This window comes from Neomonachus schauinslandi, chromosome 6 (genome assembly GCF_002201575.2).
Source record: "Neomonachus schauinslandi chromosome 6, ASM220157v2, whole genome shotgun sequence".
Lineage (NCBI taxonomy): Eukaryota > Metazoa > Chordata > Mammalia > Carnivora > Phocidae > Neomonachus > Neomonachus schauinslandi.
The window spans coordinates 11,932,126-11,958,191 of record NC_058408.1 but is presented as its reverse complement, the minus strand read 5'-3'; the positions used below and the strand labels follow the sequence as shown (position 1 = coordinate 11,958,191).

At 37.6% G+C, this 26,066-nt stretch overlaps 1 protein-coding gene across 2 annotated transcripts in view; it reads right to left on the bottom strand.

Moving 5' to 3' along the window:
• The window catches only part of EPRS1 (glutamyl-prolyl-tRNA synthetase 1), a 66,233-nt gene that overhangs the window by 24,078 nt on the left and 16,089 nt on the right, over window positions 1–26,066 (bottom strand). For both annotated transcript variants that reach the window (XM_021698470.1, XM_044915899.1), the window contains 10 exons: window positions 24,372–24,543; window positions 22,154–22,387; window positions 20,785–20,869; window positions 20,310–20,369; window positions 14,383–14,493; window positions 12,261–12,397; window positions 11,235–11,442; window positions 10,570–10,682; window positions 9,288–9,405; window positions 3,465–3,821 (listed from right to left, as the gene is read on the bottom strand). In XM_021698470.1, the coding sequence (XP_021554145.1) occupies window positions 3,465–3,821; window positions 9,288–9,405; window positions 10,570–10,682; window positions 11,235–11,442; window positions 12,261–12,397; window positions 14,383–14,493; window positions 20,310–20,369; window positions 20,785–20,869; window positions 22,154–22,387; window positions 24,372–24,543 (1,595 nt within the window). The remainder of the gene's footprint in view (window positions 1–3,464; window positions 3,822–9,287; window positions 9,406–10,569; window positions 10,683–11,234; window positions 11,443–12,260; window positions 12,398–14,382; window positions 14,494–20,309; window positions 20,370–20,784; window positions 20,870–22,153; window positions 22,388–24,371; window positions 24,544–26,066) is intronic.

Below are 26,066 nucleotides of genomic sequence, written 5' to 3'. Positions count from 1 at the left end.
CCTTAATTTACCATTTTCTGACTCCCATTTCAAGAAAACAATACTAAAATTTCATGTTTAAACTGCATTCATTTAGATTTCAAATCAGAGAAATGTGTTCAAAATCAAAGTTTTATTTTTTGAAACTATAACTTTCGAACTTTGAAAGATAATATTTCAAATCTGAAAAGTGACTTCAATTTTTAAAGTAACTCAGCATTCAGAATTATTTACCTTTGGTGTATTCTCAGATATGCAACTCACAACTATATATGCCTGATCCACTGTTTTGTAACAACCTACTGAGCAAGGGAAAAAGGAAAGAGGAGCAGAAGGTGGACTTGAAGGAGGAACTAAAGGTAGACTTCCAAGTTTTCACTCTTGCCCACCTTTGCTTATACTCTGCCTTTATATGTTTAGAAGTTCTTACACAGAAGAATTACTATCTGATCCTGAAGCAGGAGGGAGGTGGGGAGAAGGACAGAAGAATGGACAAATAGAGAAGGAAGGATTCTAATGGAAGCCTTCATTCTAATTCTAATCGAACTACAAATTCTCAGCTGATCACCTTCTTTACAACTGAACATGACTTAACAGAAGAACTACTTTTGTAGGAAATGGTTAAGAGGCTTAGATAAATTATTAATGTAAAATAAGCACAGACTTGGGTGCCTGGGTGGCTCAGTCATTAAGCGGCCGCCTTCGGCTCAGGTCATGATCCCAGGGTCCTGGGATCGAGTCCCACATCGGGTTCCCTGCTCAGCGGGAAGCCTGCTTCTCCCTCTCCCACTCCCCCCGCTTGTGTTCCTGCTGTCGCTGTCTCTGTCAAATAAATAAATAAAATCTTTAAAAAAAAAAGCACAGACTTGCTTAATAAATTAATAAACTAGTTAAAACCATAATCCTCTGGTGCTCATAATGCAATGCCCCACTACCATCACCTCTAATGAGAAATAACTTGGTGATCTGACTGCAAAATTGGAATCTAGGTTTTGTAAACTTCAGGAAATTACTTTCCTATTCACAGTTTCTCACTGGTTACTAAAACCAACAAATAAAAAAAGTATTGGGTGCCTGGGTGGCTCAGTCGGTTAAGTGTCTGCCTTCAGCTCGGGTCATGATCTCAGGGTCTTGGGATCGAACCCCACATTGGGCTCTCTGCTCAGTGGGGAGTCTGCTTCTCCCTCTCACACTTCCTCTGTGCTCTCAGATAAATACAATCTTAAAAAAAGAATTATTTGAACATTACTGAACATGGTTTTTGTGAGGATTAAATGTGAAAATAGTAACTGTGTACAGTACACGGTGCCAGATGTAGTCTAAAAAATACTTCCGTTCCTAGTAACTGGGTTGATTCTCTAGATCAGGAGAGAGCACTATTTACTACTCTTAGCATTCAGAGAAGAAAAAAATGTAAGCAATATTTTGAAACACAGATATGGTACACTGTACGCATTCAGTAAATGTAGGTTAAATCAAAGTCAGATTCATTTCAGTATCACATTTATCATTATCAGAAAGTACCTAATAAAAGTAGCTGCCTAATTACCAAAGAAATTTAGGGGTTTTTTAACCCACAGGCTGACTTTTCATAAGCTTGACCATGCCATCCCAGGAAGTAGGATATAATCCACTGACCCAGTGAGATGGGAGGCATAGCTGGTTGCAGCTGTTACTACCCCACACATGATGTCCTGACCAAGACTCAGCACAGAATCTCAACGTACTCTACTCAGAATGAAGGAATTTAAAGACCACAGCCCTTCCCCTCAAATTACATCTAGAAAGGGGTCCATAGCTTGTGTCTGATCTCCAGAGTGAAAAATACTCTTAAGCTCGCCAAAGGGCAGGAAATATCAAGGATTTACATCCTAGGCTACAGGCTTTATTCCTAGAAGCAGAGCTATTTGAAGATCATCATAGCTCTGCAGGACTTCCAACAGGCTCACTAAAGAGAAAAGATTTTTCCGCACTTCACAATGAAGAGAAAAATATTAACTTCTGGAACAAAATCCCAAGATCTCCCCAAAGCATTTTCCCTCTTCAGCAGAGGTCAAACATCCATGAAAGAATCAATCTTAGGGGCACGGTTCCCAGTCAGATGCCTAGCAACTTGTTAATGAGATGAGGAAATTGTAACCTCTTAATCCATTCTTCTCCAACCAAAGCCCAGGATGCTGATGGGATAATAGATCCCCTGACAAGAACAAATCTCCTCTAGTCACAGAAGTCAAGTCCAAGGGTTCACTATACCTCTGTGTTCATGTCACAGTCCAGACTCTGTAATTTTTGGAAGCTTATGAGGGACTGAATTATATCTAGTTATAGCACTACCCATTTGGTCATGTTTTAGAACTACACTACTGTTTGAATAGAACTGCATATCTTGATTATTAAATATGACCTTTCTCAGGGAGCCTGGGTGGCTCGGTTGGTGAAGCATCTGACTCTTGGTTCCAGCTCAGGTCATGATCTCAGGGTAGCGAGATTGAGCCCCACACCAGGCTCCGAGCTCAGCGGGAATCTGCTTGCCCCTCTCCCTCCTCCCCTGCCTCTGTCCCACCATTCGCGCTCTTTCTCTAAAATAAATAAATAAAATCTTTAAAATTAAAAATATATGACCTTTCTCTATCATAGATGCCTTTCCTTTTGTCTCTTACAACAAACAATCCTGTTCCACACTCCATGCTACCACTCACTCGGCTAAATGTTTTGCATAAAGATGTAATTAAAACAAGAATAAAATGTATACTTCAGTCAAAGTTCGTATCACTTGAGGGTACCCCTATGAAGAACTGGAAATGGTCACTGGTCAAAAACGTCTTGACGCCCCATTATTCCCTGAATATTCCTCGAACCTTCATACCTCTCTGCCTCTGCTGGTGCACGTCTTCCATACCCGGCCCCAGGCCAGCAGCACCAGCTTCTCCTGGACAACTTTCTACAAATGCATACTCTCTCCATACTCTGGACTTACTGAAGCAGAAGTTCAAGAAGTGGAACCCTACAATCTGTGTTTTAGCAAGCTCTCTAGTAATTCTGATGTACAATGAAGGCTGAGAAGCATGAATCTACTACTTAAAGAGCACCTTCTCTGAACTTTGTTCATGCATAAAGGGCTTCCTCTACCTCAGGACTACTTTAAATATCCTTTACGAATAGTTTCTTCCTTCCCTGCCACTTACAACCACAGATGCTTTTGAGAACAATTCACATATCACAGAAGATTACAGTCATAGCACGTGGATTACAGTGTGTGTATTTCCTCCCTGATACCCTCCCCCATACTAGATGGTGAGCTGCTTCTTGTTAATATTTCCGGAGCTTGGCACACAGCAGGTATCAGTAAGTGTGGACTGTTCTGCCAAAATATTCAAGCAGTCTATATACAGTATGTCTTAAAAGATGAGACTACAGCGACCCTAAACCATCTGAATTCATGAGCTTCCTCACAGTGTTGTCTTGACTGGTTCCAGCATACTGACCTTGGGGGCTTTTTCAGCTTTCAGTTTACGAACCACCTCCCCTTGTGCAGCAACTTCATCATAGAGAGATCTACTTTCCACAATACTTGCTGATGACATAGAAGAAACATTCTGTACCACCGCAGGAGGATTTCCAGGTTTATATTCCTGGCCAGTTTTCTCCTTATATTCAGCTTTCAAAGCCAAAAGCTGTTTTACAGCTGCATCTATATCTTCCTTTGCTGCTTTCTTGGCTTTTAATTCACGAACCACATCCCCTTGAGCAGCCACTCTGTTGTAAAGGACCAAGGAATCCTCAGATGGAGCACAAGTATTATCCAAAGAAGGACCTGGTCTTTCCTTAAAAGGAGTAGTCGGCTACAAAGGAAGAAAACCAAAAGTGAAATATAATTCATGTTAAATGTCCTCTCACAAAATTATATCGAATTGTCATATAACATTTCATGCTATAAAATTAAGTTTTAATCCCTTAAAAAGTTTAAGTAAATAATCTCATTCCTAAAAATTTATCCTAATGAAAAATGACAGAAGTAAACAAAGGTAGAGGTACATGGATATGCACTGAAGCATTTTTATTATAGTAAAAAACTGAAAATCACCTAAATCCTTACCATTAGGGGATTAAAGAAATTATGACATATCCAAAAGATCTGAGAATAAATCATTGTTCCACCACATACTAGCTGTGTGAACTTGAATTAGTTACATAAGCTGTTTCTGGTTTTAACTGTAAAAGAAAAGTGACTGTTTTGACCCCATCAGTGTGATGGGAAAATAAAAGGTAATAAATCTGCTTAAAGCTTTTAGTTACAAAGGCTGAGAAAAAGTGAATATTAATAGGTTTCAGGAATTATTAATTTTTTTTAAAAGATACCTAGATTGATGACAAGCAAGTCCTCCAAGAAATATTTCTAAAGAAATATTTAGATACAATTTTAACTCATTACTATGGAACGATTCCATTTTTGTATAAAATTATATATTTCCAGGCATATGATTATATGTAAGTATATGCAATAAACCTAGAGATATGTTCACTAAAATGATCTTTGGGTAGTGAATAACTATGTTATTTTTTATTCTTAATGTCATGCTTTCCTTCTGCCTAGAAAGCTTTCCACCCTACTGACACCCTTCTAAATTTAAAACCCAGCTCACGATCATACCTTCCCCATGACTTTTTTCTTTAATGGCTTCCACTTAATCCATATTCATGAGTCATGTGTATTAACTCCAAAATGTTTCATCTCTACTCTGGAACTCTGTCCTGATCCCAGGCCCAGCATTCTGAATGGTCTTTTCAGACATCTTTACCTGGTTAGCTAAGGAGCACTGCAAGCTACATCAGAGTTGCATTTTCCATGAGGGTCAGGTTCTGAAATCAACATGTAAGTCAAAAACCACATACGTTTGGGGTGCCTGGCTGGCTCAGTTGGTAGAACATGTGACTCTTAATCTCAGGGTTGTGAGTTCAAGCCCCATATTGAGTGTAGAGATTATTAAAAAACAGATATATAAAATCTTAAAAAAAAACAACCCACATATACTCAAAATTACTCCTTTAAAATATTCAACCATAAATGTTAATATGCACATATAAATGCATAATATATATGGTAAAGCAAGAATACAATAAATGGAGCCATTCTGTATCAAAAACATATACATTCTGTTCTGTTACACTTCCTTTTGATAACCTGAACTGACTCATTCATGCCTGGTAAACAGGGAAACAGTATTAAAGGTATTAGGGTAACAGTGAAAAATCACACCACCTTGTAGTGATTTCTCCCAGAATATTAATGTTTGATGTCAAAGAAGCATACAGGAAAAAGCTTTCTCACAATTAAAAGAGAAAGCTTTAGAAGTGCCTTCCTTGGGGCACCTGGTGGCTCAGTCGGTTAAGCGTCTGCCTTCGGCTCAGGTCATGATCCCAGGGTTCAGGGATCAAGCCCCATGTCAGGCTCTCTGCTCAGTGGGAAGTCTGCTTCTCCCTCACCCCACTTGCGCTCTCTCCCTCTCTTTCTCAAATAAATAAAATCTAAAAAAAAAAAAAAAAAAGAGTGGCTTCCTGGAGTGCAGGTGGTACTTTAAAAACATTGTTCACCGTAACATTAAGCCATCTAATGAAGGTGCAAGTGCAGATAAAGGACTTTCAAAGAGCTATCCTCCTGGGCTTTAAAAACAAGAAAGGAAAAAAAAAAAAGGATGAGGCAGGATCCACGCTGAGTCAGACTTTAATTCTGATGACACTGCTCTCTGTTAGAGGCAAACACCCTCAAAGACCTACATATCAAAGGAGAGAGCATTAGCCCTAAGGCTTAAGGCTGCCTGCAGTGCTGGATACCAATGCTAGTCAACTGTACTTAAATTTCTATAAGGATGTGTGCAGGTTCCAAAACCTATCCACAAACTTTGACACTCCCTGCATCAAGAGGGGGGTCTAGCCCCTCCCCTTGAATCTGGGCAAGCTTATGAGTGCTTGGACCACAAGCATGGCAGAAATGACACTATGTGAGATTTTCAAGGTTAAAACATAAAAGGCAATGCTGCTTCGATCATGTCTACTGGACACTCACTTCTGGAGCCCTGAGTTGTCATATACAAAGTCTCACTACCCTGACACTACCACGCTAAAGAGGTCACTTGAAGCTGCTTTGTGAGACATTTCCCCCTTCCTAGCCAACAGCTGGCATCAACTGCCACCCATGTGAGTGAGCCACTGTGGATGTCCAGGCTAATAGAGCCTTCGATGACTGCCAACCAGCCACCACTTGACTGAAACTACAGGAGATATACAGGTTCTTAGTGTTCTGCACCAACCCTATTTTTTCTAAAAAACCAGCCCTGTTATTTTTAGTATTGCCACTTTGTAGGACATAAAGTTTCTTAAGAATACACAAACTTCTGAAACCAGTATTATACTATATGTTAACTAACTAGAATTTAAATAAAAATTTGAGAAAAAAACACAAAAAAACAAAAACTTAGAGCATTACCCTAACTTCTTTACAGGATACGTGGAAGGTGTGAGGTACTGGTGGTAAGTGGGACCAATGAAGGCCTGGGTAGCCACATTTCCCACACTGTGTGTTAAGATTCTCTCTCTCAGACCTCTCCACCTTGAGTACCCCCATTCTCATTCTCTCTCGCTCAAAACGTAAATAAAATAAAATGAATAAATTCTTTGAAAAACTTGTCAATTTTAACTTTTAGTATAACAAATACTCATAAATATAACCCACATAAAAAGGGTCCTCAATCATTTTTAAGCATGTACAGGGTCTTGAAACTAAAAAGTTTGAAAACTGCCCTATTTATTTATTTTTAAAGATTTTATTTATTTATTTGACAGAGAAAGAGAGCACACAAGCAAGGGGAGCAGCGGGCAGAGGGAGAGGGAGAAGCAGGCTCCCCACTGGCAAGGAGCCTGATGCAGGGCTTGATCCTGGGACCCTGGGATCATGACCTGAGCCGAAGGCAGATGCTTAACCGACTGAGCTGACTGGCTGAGATCACATAGTATTTAATTTGTGTAAATTAAAAGCTCAAGTCATGACATTCCCACTATAAACAGTTCCAAATTCATACCTAATATGATGTGCTTCTGTCTTCCCTAGCTCAAGTGATTTATCATTTATTTACCCATTCAACCACACAAAATTAGGACTTACTGTCTTACTGATTCTACTTCCTGAATTCATGTCCTACTTTTATCTTCCCTGCTCTCATCCTCTGGCTCCCTGACCACTTATCACATCTTCTAATCCTACTTCCAATCCACCTGCCAAAATATCTTCTACACTGTTGCCAAATCATCAATGCCGACCCAACATCTATAGATCCCAAACTATGCATCAAGGTGCCCGAGGGGGCCACAGGAAATTCACAGGGTTGCCAAACACGGCATGTACTACTCAGGATGGTTCAATTTTAACATTAGAGTATGTTACATTCCTTTCAATGATGTCCTATCTTTGCAAAACTACAATTTCCACAGCTGCTGTGCTAAAATCAAATACTATAGGAAAATCACTATGGAACAGGGAATTAGTAGGGTAGTATCCAATCTGAGTCCAAGATTCAAGAAATATTCTTTTTTCTTTTTTAAGATTTATTTATTCATTTGAGAGAGAGAGAGAGTACACAAGCTAGGGGAGTAGCAGGCAGAGGGAGAGGGAGAAGCCATTGAGCAGGGAGCCTGACACAGGGTTCAATCCGACGGGGGATCATGACCAGAGCCGGAGGCAGATGCTTAACCGACTGAGCCACCCAGGTGCCCTGGTATTATTTTTTTCTTTTGATTAGTATATCACTTTAAGAATGAAATAAAAATTAAAATATTTAAATTTAAGAACACAATCTTTTAAGAATAAAATTTTTCTTCTCTTTCAACTTATGTGTATTATTTCTTCAAATGACTACTGGCATATGAACATTTATCTAACTTAACTACTTAACAAAGAGAACTGTTAGGAATTTCAGTTAGCCCATGGGTGCCATGAAGAAATTAGCAAGGAACCAAGCGTACTGTGTGAATTGAGGAAGATTGAAGACCTTTGCCTACACTACAGACCCCCTCATTCTCTAACCATGTCTCCAGCTCTCAAATCCACGCCCTGTCTCCTAGGGAAGCGGTGTCTCCATCTGGAATGTCCCTCCCAACCCTGACTGCTGGGCAGATTCCGAACTCATTCTTAAGCATAGAGATTAAGCATTATCCACAAGAGGAAAGGAATAGAAAAAGGCAGGAAGTGACACAATTTCCTCTCACCCACATCCTAGCAGTTCCTATTCTTGCTCTCCTTTCTGAACCTCTTCTCTCAGAGGCACTGGAGTTTGACAGAAAAGTATAGTCAGGGAACCAGAAAGCCTGGTCACTGTCCTGACTCTGTCAATAACAACTTTTGTGGGGCGTCTAGGTGGCTCAGGCCATGATCCCAGGGTTCTGGGATCGAGCCCCGCATCGGGCTCCCTGCTCAGTGGGAACCCTGCTTCTCCCTCTCCCACTCCCCCCTGCTTGTGTTCCCTCTCTCGCTGTCTCTGTCAAATAAATAAATAAAATCTTAAAAAAAAAAAAAACTTTTGTTATCTTGGGCAAGGGATTTCTCCTGTTCTTTTTCCACGTATAAAGTAAGTAGCTAACAATAGGTGGTGCTCAATGTACTCTTCAGCTCTACACGATGCTCCTGACTAAAGCAGATAGGATATTAAAAAGAAAATGGGGGGGGGTGCCTGGGTGGCTCAGTCATTAAGCGTCTGCCTTTGGCTCAGGTCATGATCCCAGGGTCCTGGCATCGAGCCCCACATCAGGCTCCCTGCTCTGGAGGGAAGCCTGCTTTTCCCTCTCCCACTCCCCGTGCTTGTGTTCCCTCTCTCACTGTGTTTCTGTCAAATAAATAAAATCTTAAAAAAAAAAGATTTGGGGTGCCTGGCTGTCTCAGTCAGTGGAGTGTGTGACTCTTGATCTCAGGGTTGTGAGTTTGAGCCTGACCCTGGGTGTAGAGATTACTTTAAAAATTAAAAAAGTATGTAAAAAGAAAAGCAACTACTGCAGCAACATTGGTGGGGGGGGGGGGGGATCGTTCTAAATTAAACTACTCTTTCTCACTTTTTCATATAATAAATCTAAAAAATCTTGTTCTGCAAGGTATTCTGGAAACTTACAGGAAAGGACAAGACTACAACAAAACCTCCAAACTAAGAGCCACTGTCCTCTTCAATGTCAACAGTAAGACAGACAACCACTTGTAAAGAAAGATTCCAAATCCTGGCGTAAAAAGATGGTTGATTAGAGACATATCCATGAAAGTCAATGTTTACCTCATTTTTTGTTGTTTCTACCTTGGTCTTTTCCCTTGACCCAGATGTTGGCATTTCCTTTGTATGTCCATCAGGAACGTATATCAAAACACATGGGGCTTCTTTGCAGCTATATGGGCTAAAGAGAAAACAGAGGGCCAAAAAAAGTTCATTTCAACAAAATTATGTGGCAGTAATTAAAACTGAATTCCTAGATTAATTCAATGGCACCACGTTAATACTTCTCAAAGTATAAACAGTCCACTGTCTTATTATTCAAATCAGAAGCTCTTCAGAGTAGTTTAAAAACAATGGATAAATAAAAATTCTCAGTACTAATTATAACCTTCCAGTTTAAGAACTTTTATAGATAAAAACACGCTAACTCCAGGACAAAAGTGCAGCTACTCTGCCTGCTACCAGAAATGGCACTAGTGGGTGCTCGTTCGTGACTGAAAGCAAATGCATCTCCATACCACACCGAATCTGCTTATAAACAGAAGAATTTCTATAAAACATAAGAATTTCCCAATTCTAGGGGCGCCTGGGTGGCTCAATTGGTTAAACGACTGCCTTCGGCTCAGGTCATGATCCTGGAGTCCCGGGATCGAGTCCCACATCGGGCTCCCTGCTCAGCGGGGAGCCTGCTTCTCCCTCTGACCCTCCTCCCTCTCATGCTCTTTGTCTCTCATTCTCTCTCTCTCTCAAATAAATAAATAAAATCTTTAAACAAAAAAAAGAATTTCCCAATTCTAAAAAGTACAGTAATTAGCAAAATCCACTGCCCCTGAGACTATTCATGAGCAAATGATTTCTTCAAATTTTGTAGTAAAAGCTCAAGTGAAAATAAAAAGAGAAGAATTTAGTAACAATAGGATCCTATATATTGCTTCAACATTTTTAAATAATAGCTTTATTGAGATACAATTTACTATTTTCCTCTAAATGTACCTGCTGCATTATTTACACTCTACAATACAATCTAATGAAAATACGCTATAAAGAAGAAGGTAATAGTAATCATTTTCACCCAAAGACATACTGAAATTTTTTTCTTTTACTTGGATTACATGAAGATGAATTATAAGACAGTTTAATTTTAGAAATGAATAATTTGTTATTATGCTGTTTCAAAGTTATTGCTTGTTACTATAAAGTTTGAAATATTAAATATAAAAGGCAAATATCAAACTGAATAGAGAATTATCAGGTACAGAATTTTGGTAGAAATGTGATTTTTAAATCTTATTTACTGTAAGAATGTTAAGCATTTTCATTTAAATGCTCAATGACATTTACTTACCTAACAGGTTCATACGGCTGATCACATATGAAGAATCCTCTTCTCTGGAGTTGTATAATGTCTCCTTTTTTCAAATCCTTAAGGCAGGGATCCCCCAGCATTAGCTCTTCATGCTGTAAAGATGATAAAGACCAAAATACACCTGTGCTTAGAAATCAGAGCACTGAAAACAACTCTAAAATATAAGTTGTCTTTCCAGAAGGTGGAATACTCTTAAAGATATGTTAAAAACTTTACTACTTATGCAGATGCAGTGAAACAGTAAAGAAGCAAACAATTACATATACAGTATTTTTTAAAAGTTAAAATTGACAAACTGATGAACTTCAGGAAACCTTTTAACCAACATGATTGGTATCCCTGCACATATAAGTGAATTTCCCACCACCAATATGAGCTGCAGTGCGAAAAGCACAGAGAGACCTAGCTGAGAGGCATAGCAGCACAGCACTTAAGCATAAGCAAGTTCCTTAACTTCATTGTGTTTCAGCTCCAATCTTCAGTAAAATGGAAACATCACTCTTTTACACATCTTTTCATTTTAACAAAATTTTATAGATCTTTTCCATTTTACTTGAAAACCAAATACTTAAAAGTAATTTTAAAATTCTAAAAAAGTTTATATAACAAGGAAAAAAGAAACATGGTTTCTTTTAGAAGGCTACCTTACTGTTCTTGTTGACATACTGCTTAAAGTCCTCATCTTTTCCCAGCACTGGCTTTGTGATCAAGTGCTCGTAAGTGACACAGATTGCAGGAATAGGAAGAGCATGTGCCGTCTCTGCCAGCCACGTGATCTTCGTGGTTTTCTTGTAGTCTTTGTTCTCCAAATTCAATTTTGCATCAAGAGATACAATTTTTCCATCTGCATTTCTAGATATAAGATCAAAAGGTGTTTAAAGAAAACCATAATTGTCATAAATGCATTATTTGTCCTACATTTGTAATAAATTTCTTTGGAATTTTCTTTGGAAAAATGTCAAAGCAAACATTTATTTGAACTTCTAGTATATTCCAGACATATATTGGTTAAGAGATGAATAAAACATAAACTACTGGAGAACAGATGCACACACATCTGATGAAGAACATGAACATATTTACAAATTTTAAAGTCATCTGAATTAAACATTAAAAAATATAAAGTACTGTATTTTTAAACATTTAACAATTACTTGAAATCATATGTAATGACTGGACAACTCAGATTTCAGAGTTTATACAAATTAATTTTATTAGCATACTATGTTCCATTTATGTGATCTTAAGAACTAGCAAGTGTAGCACACTATAATAACTAGAAAGTTCATATTCATCACAAAACAATTAATTTTAAAGCAGATTTTAGAATAAAGAATGTTATATATACAAATTCTGTCCAAAGGACCCCTTCCCCAGGCAACTGTACAATGAGAATTAGATGACAAAAAGGGACCCGTAAGCATTAGAACTTTTTTTTTTTACATCTAGACACAGTAATTTGCAACATCACAAGCAAAACATATCCCAAGATTAATAAACTGGAACACATACGGAAAAGAAATTTGCTGTGTGTCCAGAACTGGCAGTTTCTACGCCTGAGCAGATTTACCAGTTGGAAAAACGAATGAGTCTAAATCTGGTCATTTTTAGTAAGTGAATAAACAAGAATTCCCTTCCATATTTAATAAAAACAGACGAAAAGTTCTTACTTGTTTATTTTAGTAATGCTGATGTTGCCCCAATTTATAAAGGTAACCATCTCCCCTTCTGACAATGTCTCTGCATCAGCCCCTTCAATGAAAACTTTAGGACTGTACCACACCGGCTTCAAGCCAACATCAGGATTCTGATTATTAAAAAAAAAGAGAGAGAGAGAATGTTGATTGAAACAGCTTATTGAATGCAGCATACAAATTTATATATTCATTCATTTCATTCTTTAACCAAACGTGTTGAACCCCGGCTCTGTGGCAGGTGGTCAGTCACCTGACCAATAATGCTAATGGGAGTCAGATGAAGTGAGCTGTTGAGCTGTCCCTAAAATTACTTCCAGCCTAAAATTCTTTGTTTTCAGAGCTAAGACAGTATTTGTCTTTGGTGTCCCTCCAACCAGAATCTGCTTTGCTATCCTCAGAATGTCACTAATGCTTGGCAGCAAAGGAGAAAAGGAAGTCACTCCTCATCAGTGGCTGTAGAACATTACAGGACAACAGATGTCACCACAGCAGGAAATGGTGGACCTTTCATCTTTTAGAAGACGAAGAGCGTCATATTTGTATAGACAGATAAATTTTCTCTTTTCAGTATATATTACATAAAGAAGAAAAAAGATCTGGAGAATAAAAAGAACGGTGTGTTAACTTTCAGTTTTTGTTCGACGGACTTCAAAAGAAGTCTAAGATTTTTTGAAATAAATGTTACACAGCATGTGTTTAATAACTGTTCAATAAATGTACCAATGCATTTGAGAAAAATTAGTATGCTGTATTGACCTATATTCTGCTGGGCTCAGAAAAGAACGCTAACAGGCTAAATCTACAACACTTTGTGAGGAAAATGGTAACAAAGATTCCAAAGATCACACTGAGCAATCCAGTTATCATTGAAAGAGTGTCTCCAAATCAATTGGTCCTTTACTACTTATCCTTTATTACTCGTGTAACTATTAACTAAGCTATCTGAACACAACTATCACTTTAACAAATAAGCACCTTAGAACATTTTATCCTCGCCATTCAAGTTTCAAAGCATTCAGTAAGCTTCACAATTACGCTAACTGTAGTGGGTGACATGATACATAGATAGCACCATCACCTGGTTGAACCAATCAGATGTAAGATAAAGGCAAAGCCAAATCAATCATAGATACATACTCTTTTCAAATCTTATTAGGAGTCCCCTTAAAACAACTCAAATCTTTAAAGTTAAAAACAGCCAATGTCATATAGAAAGGCAATCACATAAGGCTACAACTTAGATGCATATTATTTTATATGTGACTTAGTCTGTGAACATACCATAGTTATGAGTAAGGTTATGAGTATACTAGCCTATTGTATGGGTGAGTTAGTCTATGAATCTCCATTATACAATGAAGGTATTTATAGACAACCACAAAGCTGGAATAAAAGGATCTATTTTTGCTTCAAAGTTGTCAATCAAGCAGTCATAACTAATACAACAACTATGGTTTAACTAAGAGGAATTCCCTACTATCTGTATCTAAGATTTATATTCTGAATTTAGATGAACAGATTTCATCCTCACTTCACTGATATTCTCTAAAACAGACTAAATGGCAGTGTGATAGATTCTGGACGAAAACTGTTATTCAAAGGGCACCTGGCTGGCTCAATCGGTACAGCGTGTGACTCTTGATCTCAGGGTCATGAGTTCAAGCCCCACACTGGGCATGAAGCTTATTTAAAAAAAAAAATTGTGATTCAACATTACTAGGTCTAATGTTTTGGCTTAAAGACAAAGGCAACAATGAATAACCCAGTTAACAGAGAATGCACCTCAGCTTCCCCATAAAGAGCATGAATTATAGTATCATCTTTCAAAATGACTCCAGGAAAAGATAAACTTTTATTATAGGATATCTCTACAGAATTAAAAAAAATAGGCACAGAGTGTAAAAGTTCTGAGATGTGGTGTGGATTATTACTAGAATAAATTGCTTCAGCAAGAAACCCTTAATTAGTATCAAAATCCTGACAAATAATGTTGAATAAAAAACGATCTCAAAACCATGCTATTGCCCCAAACCACATTTTCCCTTTTAGTGTCTTGCTCCTTCTAAGAATAACACTGGTGAAAGTGTCGGGTGACCTTTGGGTGTTTGGCTACTTCTTTCATCTCCTCCTGAGCCTCAGGGATATTCACTGGAATCACTTCTTTCTTCAGTAATGCAACATATCGTGGGGCCACCGGGTCAATAACCTGCAACAAATGCATCCTCGTGTTAAAACATTCAGATATTTTTAAAACTTCGTAAGTAAAATAAATAATATCACAGGAATACTAACTGGCTTTCTTTGTTACTGCATTTACTAATTTTTTGGTTTACCTGCTAAATCTCCTCTAATATTTAAATGTCCAGTAGAAAAAAAGAAAACAATCATAATCGAAAACTACATGAAATTTAGAGTTCCTTCCCAAGAATAACTACTGACAGGTGAAAAGAAACCAATTAGTTAAAGCAAAATATTACTTTTGAAAAAAACTTTTAACTCTGGTATTAGAAGGTGAGGAAAAATCGTGCTGCGGGGTTATAGATCAATCCTATAGGTAAGTGATATGTCATTTTGTATTGTTGGAGAAGTCCATTTCAAAGAATATAGATACTGTATTTTAGCATCATTTTTAATCAGTGTTAGGCAACACATCACCATCAAAAGCAAAGCATTAGGTCACTATAATAAGGCAATTCTATAAACTCATAGTATAAACAAGACATTTCTACTGGTCTGCAAGCTACATATATAGGGACCACTGTGTTCCCAGTACTTAGCAAGGGCCTGGCACACACAGGTGATCAACAAACATTTGCAGATTCACTGAATGAATGGTCCTACTCGCTGTGCTCTAACCTAACTCCATCTCCAGAACAGCAGTAGCATGCCCTTCTGAATCTGATGTATTTTCCTCACTTCGCTGTTCAATTTAAAATTATCCATGATGACCACACACAACAGCAGTGTTGAGACACTAAATAAAGCATATGAAAGAAAAATGTAGATAGAGGCATATGTACAAACAGCTAAGTTGGATGTAGGAAATAGTGGTATGGCTAATTAAATTTGGCTACGTTTGTTTTGTTTTGTATTATCTCGTTGTTACCACTGTTTGGTTGTTTTTTGTTTGTTTGCTTTGAGATTATTTTTCAGCTTCTGAAAAGAATGATATGAAAATTGTGAGTGACTCAGAGAGTCACTCATAAAAAAAGCTTGAAAAGCTCTTTAACTTCCCTGTGTCTGCTACTCCTCATGGCTAATATTTCATGTTGGTAGTAAATCAGGGCCAGCCTCTCTCTATATTTATAATTCCATTCTTTCCTTCCCTTGAATTAGCTTAAAGGTCATTCTTACCAGTAAAAGGTTCCTCCTTTCAGCTTCAATTGGGCTAAAATGATCAAAGACTTAATTTGTGATTCCTCAGTGCAGTATTTAAGCCAGGAAGATATAATTTCTTTAAAGAAGCTAAAACTAAACAAGCCGGCCTGAGAAACTTACTCCAGTTCACTGCAGCTCAGTTTCCTCAACTGACAAGAGGAGGAGAAGGTTTCTCACACCTAACTATTTATAATGATCACTTAGAGCAGTGGCTAGCACAGCTTCTCAGGCCACTTAATCCTACAGGATAATGAATGTAATATTAGTCTGGAGTAAAGTCTAGAAATCTATTTTTAACAAGCATTCCACAGGATAGTCACGAACAGTCAAGTCTGGGAAATCTTGGATTAAAAGTCTTTTTCAGGGGCGCCTGGGTGGCTCAGTCGTTAAGTGGCTGCCTTCAGCTCAGGTCATGATCCCAGGGTCCTGGGATCGAGCCCCGCATCGGGCTCCCTGCTCGGTGGGAAGCCTGCTTCTCCCTCTCCCTCTGTCTGCCGCTCTGCCTACTTGTGCTCTCTCTCTCTCTCTCTGTTAAATAAATAAATAAAAATCTTTAAATAAAAAAAAAAAAGTCTTTTTCAGCTCTAAAATTATACTAATTCTAAATATTTCTGGATCAAATTACTCCAAATGGTCCCAGGAATTTCAAGGGGTTGCCCTGGCAGACACCACCCAATGGGGGAAGGACAGGCCTGGGACTGAGAAGACTCCAGAACCCTTAACACACTCCCACCAGAACAGCTACCCTTTTATGTACTGGGGTTTACTTGAAAATTTTTCGTTTGAAGGAAGACTTTCCTTATTTGGGGTCAAAGAGAGAAGTCTCTACATACTTTTAATTTACTAGGTAGGGGCAGAGGCAAGAGGGTTGGGATGAGATTTGGGGGAAAAACTATTATATTATCATGCCACTAAAATACTAACACAGATTTCAAAATTAAAGCAGTAAAAGAAGGTTGATGTAAGCAAGTATTACTCTGAAATGAACACCTTAAAGCTATGACTTCTCTGCCTGGACTGAAGAGTTCAAATCTTAACAGTTCCATAAAACCAAGAAGAAAATTAGAGAGGTTAATAAAGAGTAAGCTAGTGAAATGTCTCCTATCAGTATCAAGGTAGATTATTTAATGGAACCAGATAGCTTCTATTTAATTATGATTCAGAAAAATGATGTATTAGTTTCCTACCAACATGAAAAGTCAGGCTAAGAAAACATGCGTTATAGTATTTTCAGAGGGATATTGAGATCATTACCCACCCCACATTTCACTGTCCGCTCCATCCATTTCTCCCCTTTTCTTTGCCACATATGCTCTACTCTGTAAATAAAGCTCTTTCTCCAAAGGAGCATGTACTTAAAAGAGTTCCAGCTAATCCAGAATTAATCCTCTTGTCCTTTACCAGAAGATACTTTAACAAAGATGCTAACTTACTAAGAGTGGGAGAGTGTCCAAAGAATAACAGTTTATCTCCGTCCTTAATGACTGCTTCACAGTGCCACGGCGTTAAATTTAGTTCAGTGATGCTTCACTTACATTTTATTCACAGAGCTTGGAAAGAAAGATAGAGCAAACTACAAAATAACAAAGCAATAATCAGACTGAATGGGACATGAAACCTAAATAAGAGATCTGTACCTCAAGGGGCAGAAAGAGTGGCAAAGTGAAGGAAGTACAGGAAGAGGTGAGGAAAGCCAGCAATAAAAACAAAAAGGTATGTCATCAGAATAACTTCATTTTTACTACCAATCAAAATGTTTTAATTGTGCTGTTTTCAACATGGTGCTTAATGATTAGAGGTCCCACAGATGTATGGATAAACAAAGCTGCTGAAGAATACTCATCTACTTTCTCTCCCTCCCACATACCCTCTAAAAAGACATAAAGGATTTTTTTTGTTTGTTTAAAAGCACAAACCCAGAAAAATCAGTGTAATCAAAGAGGAGACAACAACAACAAAATCCTGGAATCTGAAAACCATTACGGAAACATCCCCTTCTCTGCTCCATAAATGAGGCAACTGCCCCTCCCCCATCCCCACTGCAGAAGGGAAGTTTACTCTGCAAGGAGGAGGGGGCCTAGATCCTGGCAGATATCAGGAGGAGCTGAAGGTGAGGGTACTGCACAAAGGGATGAAGGAATTAAGTGAATGCATAATCCTAGATAGAAAGGCCCTCAGTCTTGCTCTGTCCAGCTCCAAAGCTCTGGCAGCCAAGCCTTCATACTTCAGGCAGGTAATTAAAAGAAACTCCTCTGGGAAAACTGCCTAACCCAAGAGAGAAGAGATAAAATTACTGACACAGAGGTTCTCCAACTAACTGACTCAACCAGGTCATCCTACAGTGAGGCTCAGATGACAAGTCCAACTCTTTCCTATGGGCCTTCTAACTGCTCCTTTAGTCCTCCATGTTAAACAGGAGCAGGTAACCAAGACTATCCCCAGACCTCTGAGATGTCTTTAATATGCCTTTAATATGAAACAAAAAGCCAAAATAATCTGCAGGAAAGAGATACCACAAGATAAAATTCCTATTGATGTTAGTATTCTAAGCTTGAAACAGGAACAAGAAGTTTTTTTTTTTTTAATTCAGAGAACATAAAAGAAATCTTGGAAATATGATACATAAATGAAAAACTCAATGGGAGGGTGGGAAGATAAAGTTGAGTCAATCTAGCACAAAGCAAATCCAAAACATGAGATGGAAAATGAGAGAAAATAAAATTGGAGGACCAGTCCAACATCTGCTAAAGAGGAGTTCCAGGGAGAAGAAAACAAAGTAGAGAAAAAACAAAGAAAGGATTCAAGAAAATTTCCCAGAACTGAAGGAATGAGTTGCCAGACCAGAAGCCACATGTTCTTCCAGCGGATAAGGATGAAAACAGAGCCTCACCACAGCACATCATCACGCAATTTCAGAGTGAAAAAGGTCATACACAAGGTCTCAAAAATCTTCATCCCTTGCCCCCTTCTCAGGGACCTACCAAAGGACAGAGCACAGCCAAGTAAGAGAAACATAAAAAGAGATCCAAGAACCAGGTGATCCATCACAGAACAAAAGCAAACGGGATCCCAGGACGATGATGGCTGACCTCAGAAAACTGCTGAGCTTCAGAAGCTAACGGGCCTCTAATCCAGATCAGCACAGAGCAGTGCAGAAGGCTCTGGCAGAGCTGTCTCCACGATGAAACTGAAAGAATACTGAGGCACAAGAACATCTTGGTAGGAAATTCAGACATCTCGAGGAGCGCTGAAGACGGAATTAGAAAACTAAACAAATGAGGGAAAACAATCAACTACAAGAAAACCAACAGGGTCTGAGAAAAAGTAAGAGGCCCATGTCCCCTCTTTCCATTGTGGGAGTCAAATGAGAATGCTTGAAACTTAAAAAAAAAAAAAAATCAAGAAGTAGCAACACACATCTTATTTAGAGATACAGGCAATAAAAATACCAAAAGAATGATCTAAAGAGCTGAAAGTGATTTCTCTAGGGGGAGAAAATGGAAGGAAAGAAGAGGGAAATATGCTGCTCACCTTAACAGACCCTACAGAACTCTCTGACCATGGTGAAATATAGTTCATGTATTTGAACCAAATGCACATGTATAACTTTATTAAAATTTAAAACCTTTAAAATTTGGGTTATTAATGAAAAGTACACCAAATTAACTTTGCCCGTAAATTCTACTTGTATTTATTATTAGTAACTGCAGCAACAGAAAGAACCAATTAATTCCTTTATGTATCAAAAACACACAAGACTGAATAAAACAAATTCAAGACACATGCGAGACAAGCATTTCTTGAGGCAAGGCATCAGCACAATCAAGCAGCAATAAGAAAAAAAAAGTACAGAACACAATCACAGAAACTATAGTTTAAAACATGGCATCTTAATGATTTGCCTTATTATAGTGTCTAAGCATCTGCTTCCAATTGGTAATTAACAATGTCAATATGCAGTATTCCTTATTTGACTTTCATTTAAGAAACCGTTAAAAAAAAAAGCTAGATTCAATAAGACACAGGAATTAAAATTAGTGAACCTTCTATACAACTCGGTGAAACATACAACTTTCAAACTCTGTCCTCTCAGCACACAAGGGAACAGTGGAATGAAGTTAGCCAAATCTTCCCCTTGCCACAAAGAAAACTAGAGGACATGTTTCTTAAAACTAGGAATAATGCATTTTCAGTGGATTTGTATAAGCAAGTCTTTTATATAAATGTGATTGTGCTTCAAAGCTGTATAACATCTCGGGTTATAACATGTAATATGCTAAAAGCTATGTGCTAAGTAAGGCAAATAAAAGCGTTAAGTAATACCTTCTTACAGAGAGCTCGCAGCTTGAAAGCAGAAAAATGAAATGCAATGTTCATAAAAGATTTAAGGAAAAAACTGTTACCACTCCCCATTAACTCCAAGTTAATTTGTTTTAATCATTGTGACTTGTTTGGTATAGCTAACAAGCTTAATGCTCTTTATAGGTTTAAGAAAGGAAAACATTCCATTTTCCTGAAGGTCTGCAAAATGGTAACATTCTTCACAAAATTTTCTCTACAATGAACACACTAATGAATTCTACACATATCATATTATTCAGGAATTAGGCACAAGAAAGGAGGACCAAGAGTCAAAACGTGTACCTTTTTATTAAATGCCCAAATTTTGTCCCATTCCATGTTCACAACTGAACGTGAAGAGCCCTAGAAAATCAATAATAAAATGACTTAAAAGGAAAAAAGTATTCATTAGAGTATTTCATTTAAGCTAAGCATGTTATAAAAAAAATAAACCCAATAAATACTTGCAAGTTTACTTCCATTGGAATATGAAACCTAGTATGCACAAACAATTTGGTTACCCTGAACAGCCAGTCAAGAGCCATATATTTCACTATATAAAAATACTACAGGCTGCCTTTGTTCCACTTCAGCTTACAAGAGTAGGACATTCTCAATTTTCCACTATTATAAACATACTCCTTATAAAAAAAAAAAATCTGCCCTTGTGTTATAAGGAACAAGGAATAGAACAAACAGGAATAATAGAGACTAAAAGGATATTAATAAGACACTTGAAAACTAAAACAGAGAACCTGGAAAACAAAGTGTAGGTCACCTGAGCAGCAATAAACTGTTTCAGCCCTTCAACAGTCATCCCTCTTCTGAGCACACCACGAACAGTAGGAAACCTTGGGTCATCCCTGGGAAATAGGGAAATTTGTAAGTGCCAAGGAGATCTTTTTAATGTACAAACACAAGCAGTACAAAATACCTTAATGAATAATAAATTATAGTCAGCTTGTGAAATATTTGGACTGAGTTGTTTAGATAATAACTGGGTAGATCAAATACCAGGTGAGCCCACATTCATGGAAGAGGAAAACTGCTTACTAGTCAAATACTGCTCAGTAAAATAAATGCACTACTAGAAATAGTAAAACACATTTCAAAAAAGACAGAGGTGACATCTTCAAATATGGAAAACCCATGCATTAGAACATTCTTATTTGCTTTTAATTTAACAAATATTCAAGGTCCCTATTCTATATACGACCATGAGAATCAGATAAGAGATGGTATCATGTCATCCATGTATGAATACACTTCACAAAGTCCTTTGGGTTGTAAAAAATATATACATTGTTTATTAACATTCTGCAGAAATTTGCAAACTTTAGTTAAGTTTGCAATAAAACTCTCTGCCGGGAGCCCAAGATAAACTTGCCTTTTATCAGATTCGGCTCTACAATAAACCAGTATAAAATACATATTATTCAACATATACTTAATATTGTCACTATTATGTGATGCTAATAGAAACTAATATACATTCCTGTTAATTCAGATAAAAAATATTCTTAGACTTATCAGCATGGTAACGCATCTGAACAGGTTTCATTTACACAGATATATAGCTACAAGATGACTTTAATTTTTATACTCCACTTTCTCATAGAAATCCTGTATAGGTTATTAATATGCTACAGATATTTGCAAACTTTTCCTAGGTGCTGAGTCCTCTGGGAAACCAACAGCTCCACAGGATGGGTCTTCAACACCAAGGCAGAGACCATTTACGTCCTCACCTCAACTCAGGGCATTTTTGGCCTTCCTGGGACCCACCTGAAAAGAAAAGCCTCAGAGCCTCAGCAAAGTGTGGAGAATGGTAACCAGATATACAAAGGACAGAGTCACAACTACTTTTCTATAAAATGCTAAGATCTGCAGAGAATACACCCTTGTGTGTTTTGCATTCCCATGCACCAGGGTCCAAATGGGTACTCCATGTTTGTAGCACTAAAATAAAGGGGAGAGGTAGGGGGTCTTGATGTGCTAGATGAAATAAAGGACTAGAAACCCTAGAGGCCTACCCATTCCACCTCTTCCCATTCACCCCCTACCCCCACCCCTCAAAACAGTTTTAAAATCACTGATAGACCATGTTCTTACTTCCTCCTCTCAATTCTAGATAACAGTAAACATACCATCCATCTACCAATCCTTCGTTGACAAACCATGTGAGTTTTCTTTTGGAGAGCACTGTGTTGTTGAGATTTAGTCGACTATATTCCCAAATATACGGTTTTCTTATGCCTAAGGCTTCAATAATCCAATAAAACTGTTCATCTCTGTCATGGTATTCTGTTGTTCTCAGGGCATGTGTAACACCTTCAATACTGTCAACTATGGGGCAGGCAAAATCGTATGTCGGATAAACACTGGAAAAAAAGGGAATATATTGAAAAGCAAAATGAAGCATTCTACCATTTCCATCTTAGATTATGTATTATAAGAAGCAATAGTAATTTGAAATATAATTCCTTACAAGTTAGGAATTTCTTAAAAATCAACAGGTTGTATTACCCATAATATTCAAAGTATATCAAAATATTATGTCTTTGAGAACAATAAATCAGTTAACCCCTCAATATTGAAACAAAAAAGCAAATTTGCAATTTAATAGACAATTGGGTATTGATTGGCACAGCAAATTCTACAATCATACTTCTGTAATGGCCAATGTATAGCATGGTAGAAAGCAAAAAGCAAAATACACCTGATCCTTCAACACCACAAATTAGAACTGCATGGGTCCACTTACACATGGATTTTTATAAATACAGTGCAGTACTACAAAGGTATTCTTATGATTTTCTTAATAACATTTTATTTTCTCTGGCTTATTTTAAGAATACAATATATAATACATATAACGTAAAAATATGTGTTAATTGACTGTTTATGTTATCAGTAAGGCTTCTGGTCAATAGGAGGCTACTAGGGGCGCCTGGGTGGCTCAGTCGTTAAGCGTCTGCCTTCGGCTCAGGTCGTGATCCCAGGGTCCTGGGATCGAGCCCCGCATCAGGCTCCCTGCTCTGCGGGAAGCCTGCTTCTCCCTCTCCCACTCCCCCTGCTTGTGTTCCCTCTCTCACTGTGTCTCTCTCTGTCAAATAAATAAATAAAATCTTCAAAAAAAAAAAAAAAATAGGAGGCTACTTGTAGCTAAGTTTTTGGGGAATCAAAAGTCATATACAGGTTTCTGACTGTGCAGGGGGTCGGCGCCCTAACTCCCTACACATTGCTCAAGGGTCAACTGTACATAATAATTCAAGGGAATTTTTAGCTTTTCAACATCTTAACTAATCCCACGTTGAGTAAATACCTAAGCTTAAATCTCCTGTAATTAAATGAATTTAAGAACAAAGCATATTCTTCTGACAAGTAAAAGAGAAGAAAAGTAGGTTAATTAAAATCACCCATTTAAGATGAAATAGTCTTAAAAACAATTCCTGATTAAAATAACGTACACAATGTGCAAGTACTTTTAATTTGAATTTTAACAAATATAATATTGCATTATGCCTTCTAATTTTTGGATATAACTTCATTAAAATGTTACTGCATTATGCTTAGCAATTATTTGATACTGAAAATGCGTACCCAAATTCACTTTTCCAAATGTATTCAAAGTATTTGCTTAGTAAAATAAGGAGGAAGCACCCTGTTAAAAATGAAAGACTTATGCAGACACCTGTAACTACATGTATAAGGTGTTTGTCTACATATGGACACACACATGTACACCCACACGTTTAAAGAAAATTACACTGGCTAAACAGGTTAGCATTTACATTCACTAATCTCTTCAAAAGTGTTGATTCAGCATTTATATGTAGTAGGCTTCTTCAAAGTATAAAAGAATATTCTAGTTACTTTATAAAAGTAAATTAATAGGGGAGGGGAATCCATTTAAAGAAAAAAATTATTAACTGAAAACCCACACAGAAAACTAATCAAAAGTAGAAAAAAGACACATACTTTCTTATTGTAAATTTTCAATTCTATCACTTTTGTGAATCAATTTATGCCCAGCAGAATCCAAGTTTATAAGAGGAAGAAAAGTATCTTTATCTAAAGATACACCACAGTAAACCTAATCAATACATAAAAAGCAACTTTAAAGCAGACTGAAGGACTTTTATAGATGGAAATGATCTTAGAAATAACCTAGCATAACCTTAATCAATAGGTGAGTAAACACCCCAAGAGATTAGATTACATGCTTTACCAACAGCAGTTACTAATCTGTGGATGAACAAAGATCAAAGTCTCTTGACTATTCTGCATCTACTCTTTATTTACAGAGATCATCAAAGCAAAATCGTAGTAGGCTACCAAGCATAATGAAAGAGATGCACTCACTTGTATTTATTTCCAGTTCTTGGATGTGGCTGAATTTTACAGCGATAAAGCGTTGGGTCTCTCATACATCCATTGTTACTACTCATGTCAATTTTTGCTCTCAGACAACAGGACTGACCAAACTGGCTTCCTTTTTTCATTTCTTCCCACATTTGCAGATTCTTCTCAACAGCTATGAAATGATAATTATATCACAGTTTATCTAATGTATTACTAACCTCGTTGAATTCAAATTAGTTTAATAGTCCCATAATTTGATACAAATTTTCATATTCTATTTGTATATTATAAGCACACTCCACTAGTTTAAAAGTACTGTAATAGTTCTAGTATCTGGTATGAAAAGTAAATGCGTCATTTTCTTATGAAAAGTCTCACAGAACACTTACAAAATATACTCTATAAATATATTTTTAGAAGGCAAATCAACACATTCCAATGACGTAGTACTGACTAAGGGTAAGAGAGAGAGAGAGCAAGAGGCTGAAGGTTTTCTCATCCTGCATCTCCCATTTTCCCATCACAGCGCAACTGGCCAGCCCCTGACCCCCTCAAATTTTAATACCACCTTTGAAGCAGAACCATTCTGTCCCCCTTTGCCACCTCGTGCCCAGGGGATAGACCAGACTGGTCTGATCCACAGGGCCCACAGGCATCAGCACTACAGCCCATGCCCAGGTAAAGAGCATGGCTTGGGCTGTGAGCCTGAGCCCATGGGCTTGCTGAAAGCCCTGTCAGTCATTCCAGTGGAAAGCAGGAGACTCTTGGATTGAAAAACATGAGAGATCACAGAAAACAATGACACAAGTTTAATCCCAGAAAAAAGAATTCTATGTCCCAAGTGGCTATGGTTCTATTTATGTGAGAATATTGAAAACCTGTCCCAGGTAGGTAAGAAAGAACTATCACACGATTCTCTGTGGACGCTCCTGAAGACAACAGACACATTTTACCTGCCCTCAAAAAAATCAAGTGAGGTCTAAAAGTACAGTTAACTGTATTTGAAAACGTAGGGAAACTTACAAAAGAGAGAGAAAAAAGAAAGACTTCTGTAACAAACTGAATTTACTATACACTTGCCAAGATTTAAATTCAGTATTGTGGAAATTATGGCAACATAACTGCAGAATGAAAATAGCTTTATTCAGTAGCTCAGGGAACAAGTAATGAATAAGAAAGATATGCTCTTTGGGGCGCCTGGGTGGCTCAGTCGTTAAGCGTCTGCCTTCAGCTCAGGTCATGATCCCAGGGTCCTGGGATCGTGTCCCATATCGGGCTTCCCATGGGAAGCCTGCTTCTCCCTCTCCCACTCCCTCTGCTTATGTTCCCTCTTTCGCTGTGTCTCTGTCAAATAAATAAAATCTTAAAAAAAATAAAATAAAATAAGAAAGATATGCTCTTTCATAAAGTAGTATTTCTGAGGTATAGAGTAGTATCAAGCTTAAATATTATAATCAATATTATATTCACATTTACCCACATGCTAAGAAGATGACTTGGGTACTAATAACATGATCATCAAACCTTTTATAGAAAAGCTAAGTATTTAAATTGGGAGAGCTACAAAAAGTTGCAGAACTAACCATTCAAACGGAATGAATACAATGCAGAAGATGGCACTTAGTAAGTGCGACACTAAGGGCACACACACTTCGCATGCAGTTGTGACGCCCACAAAGTAAAAACAATGTAAAG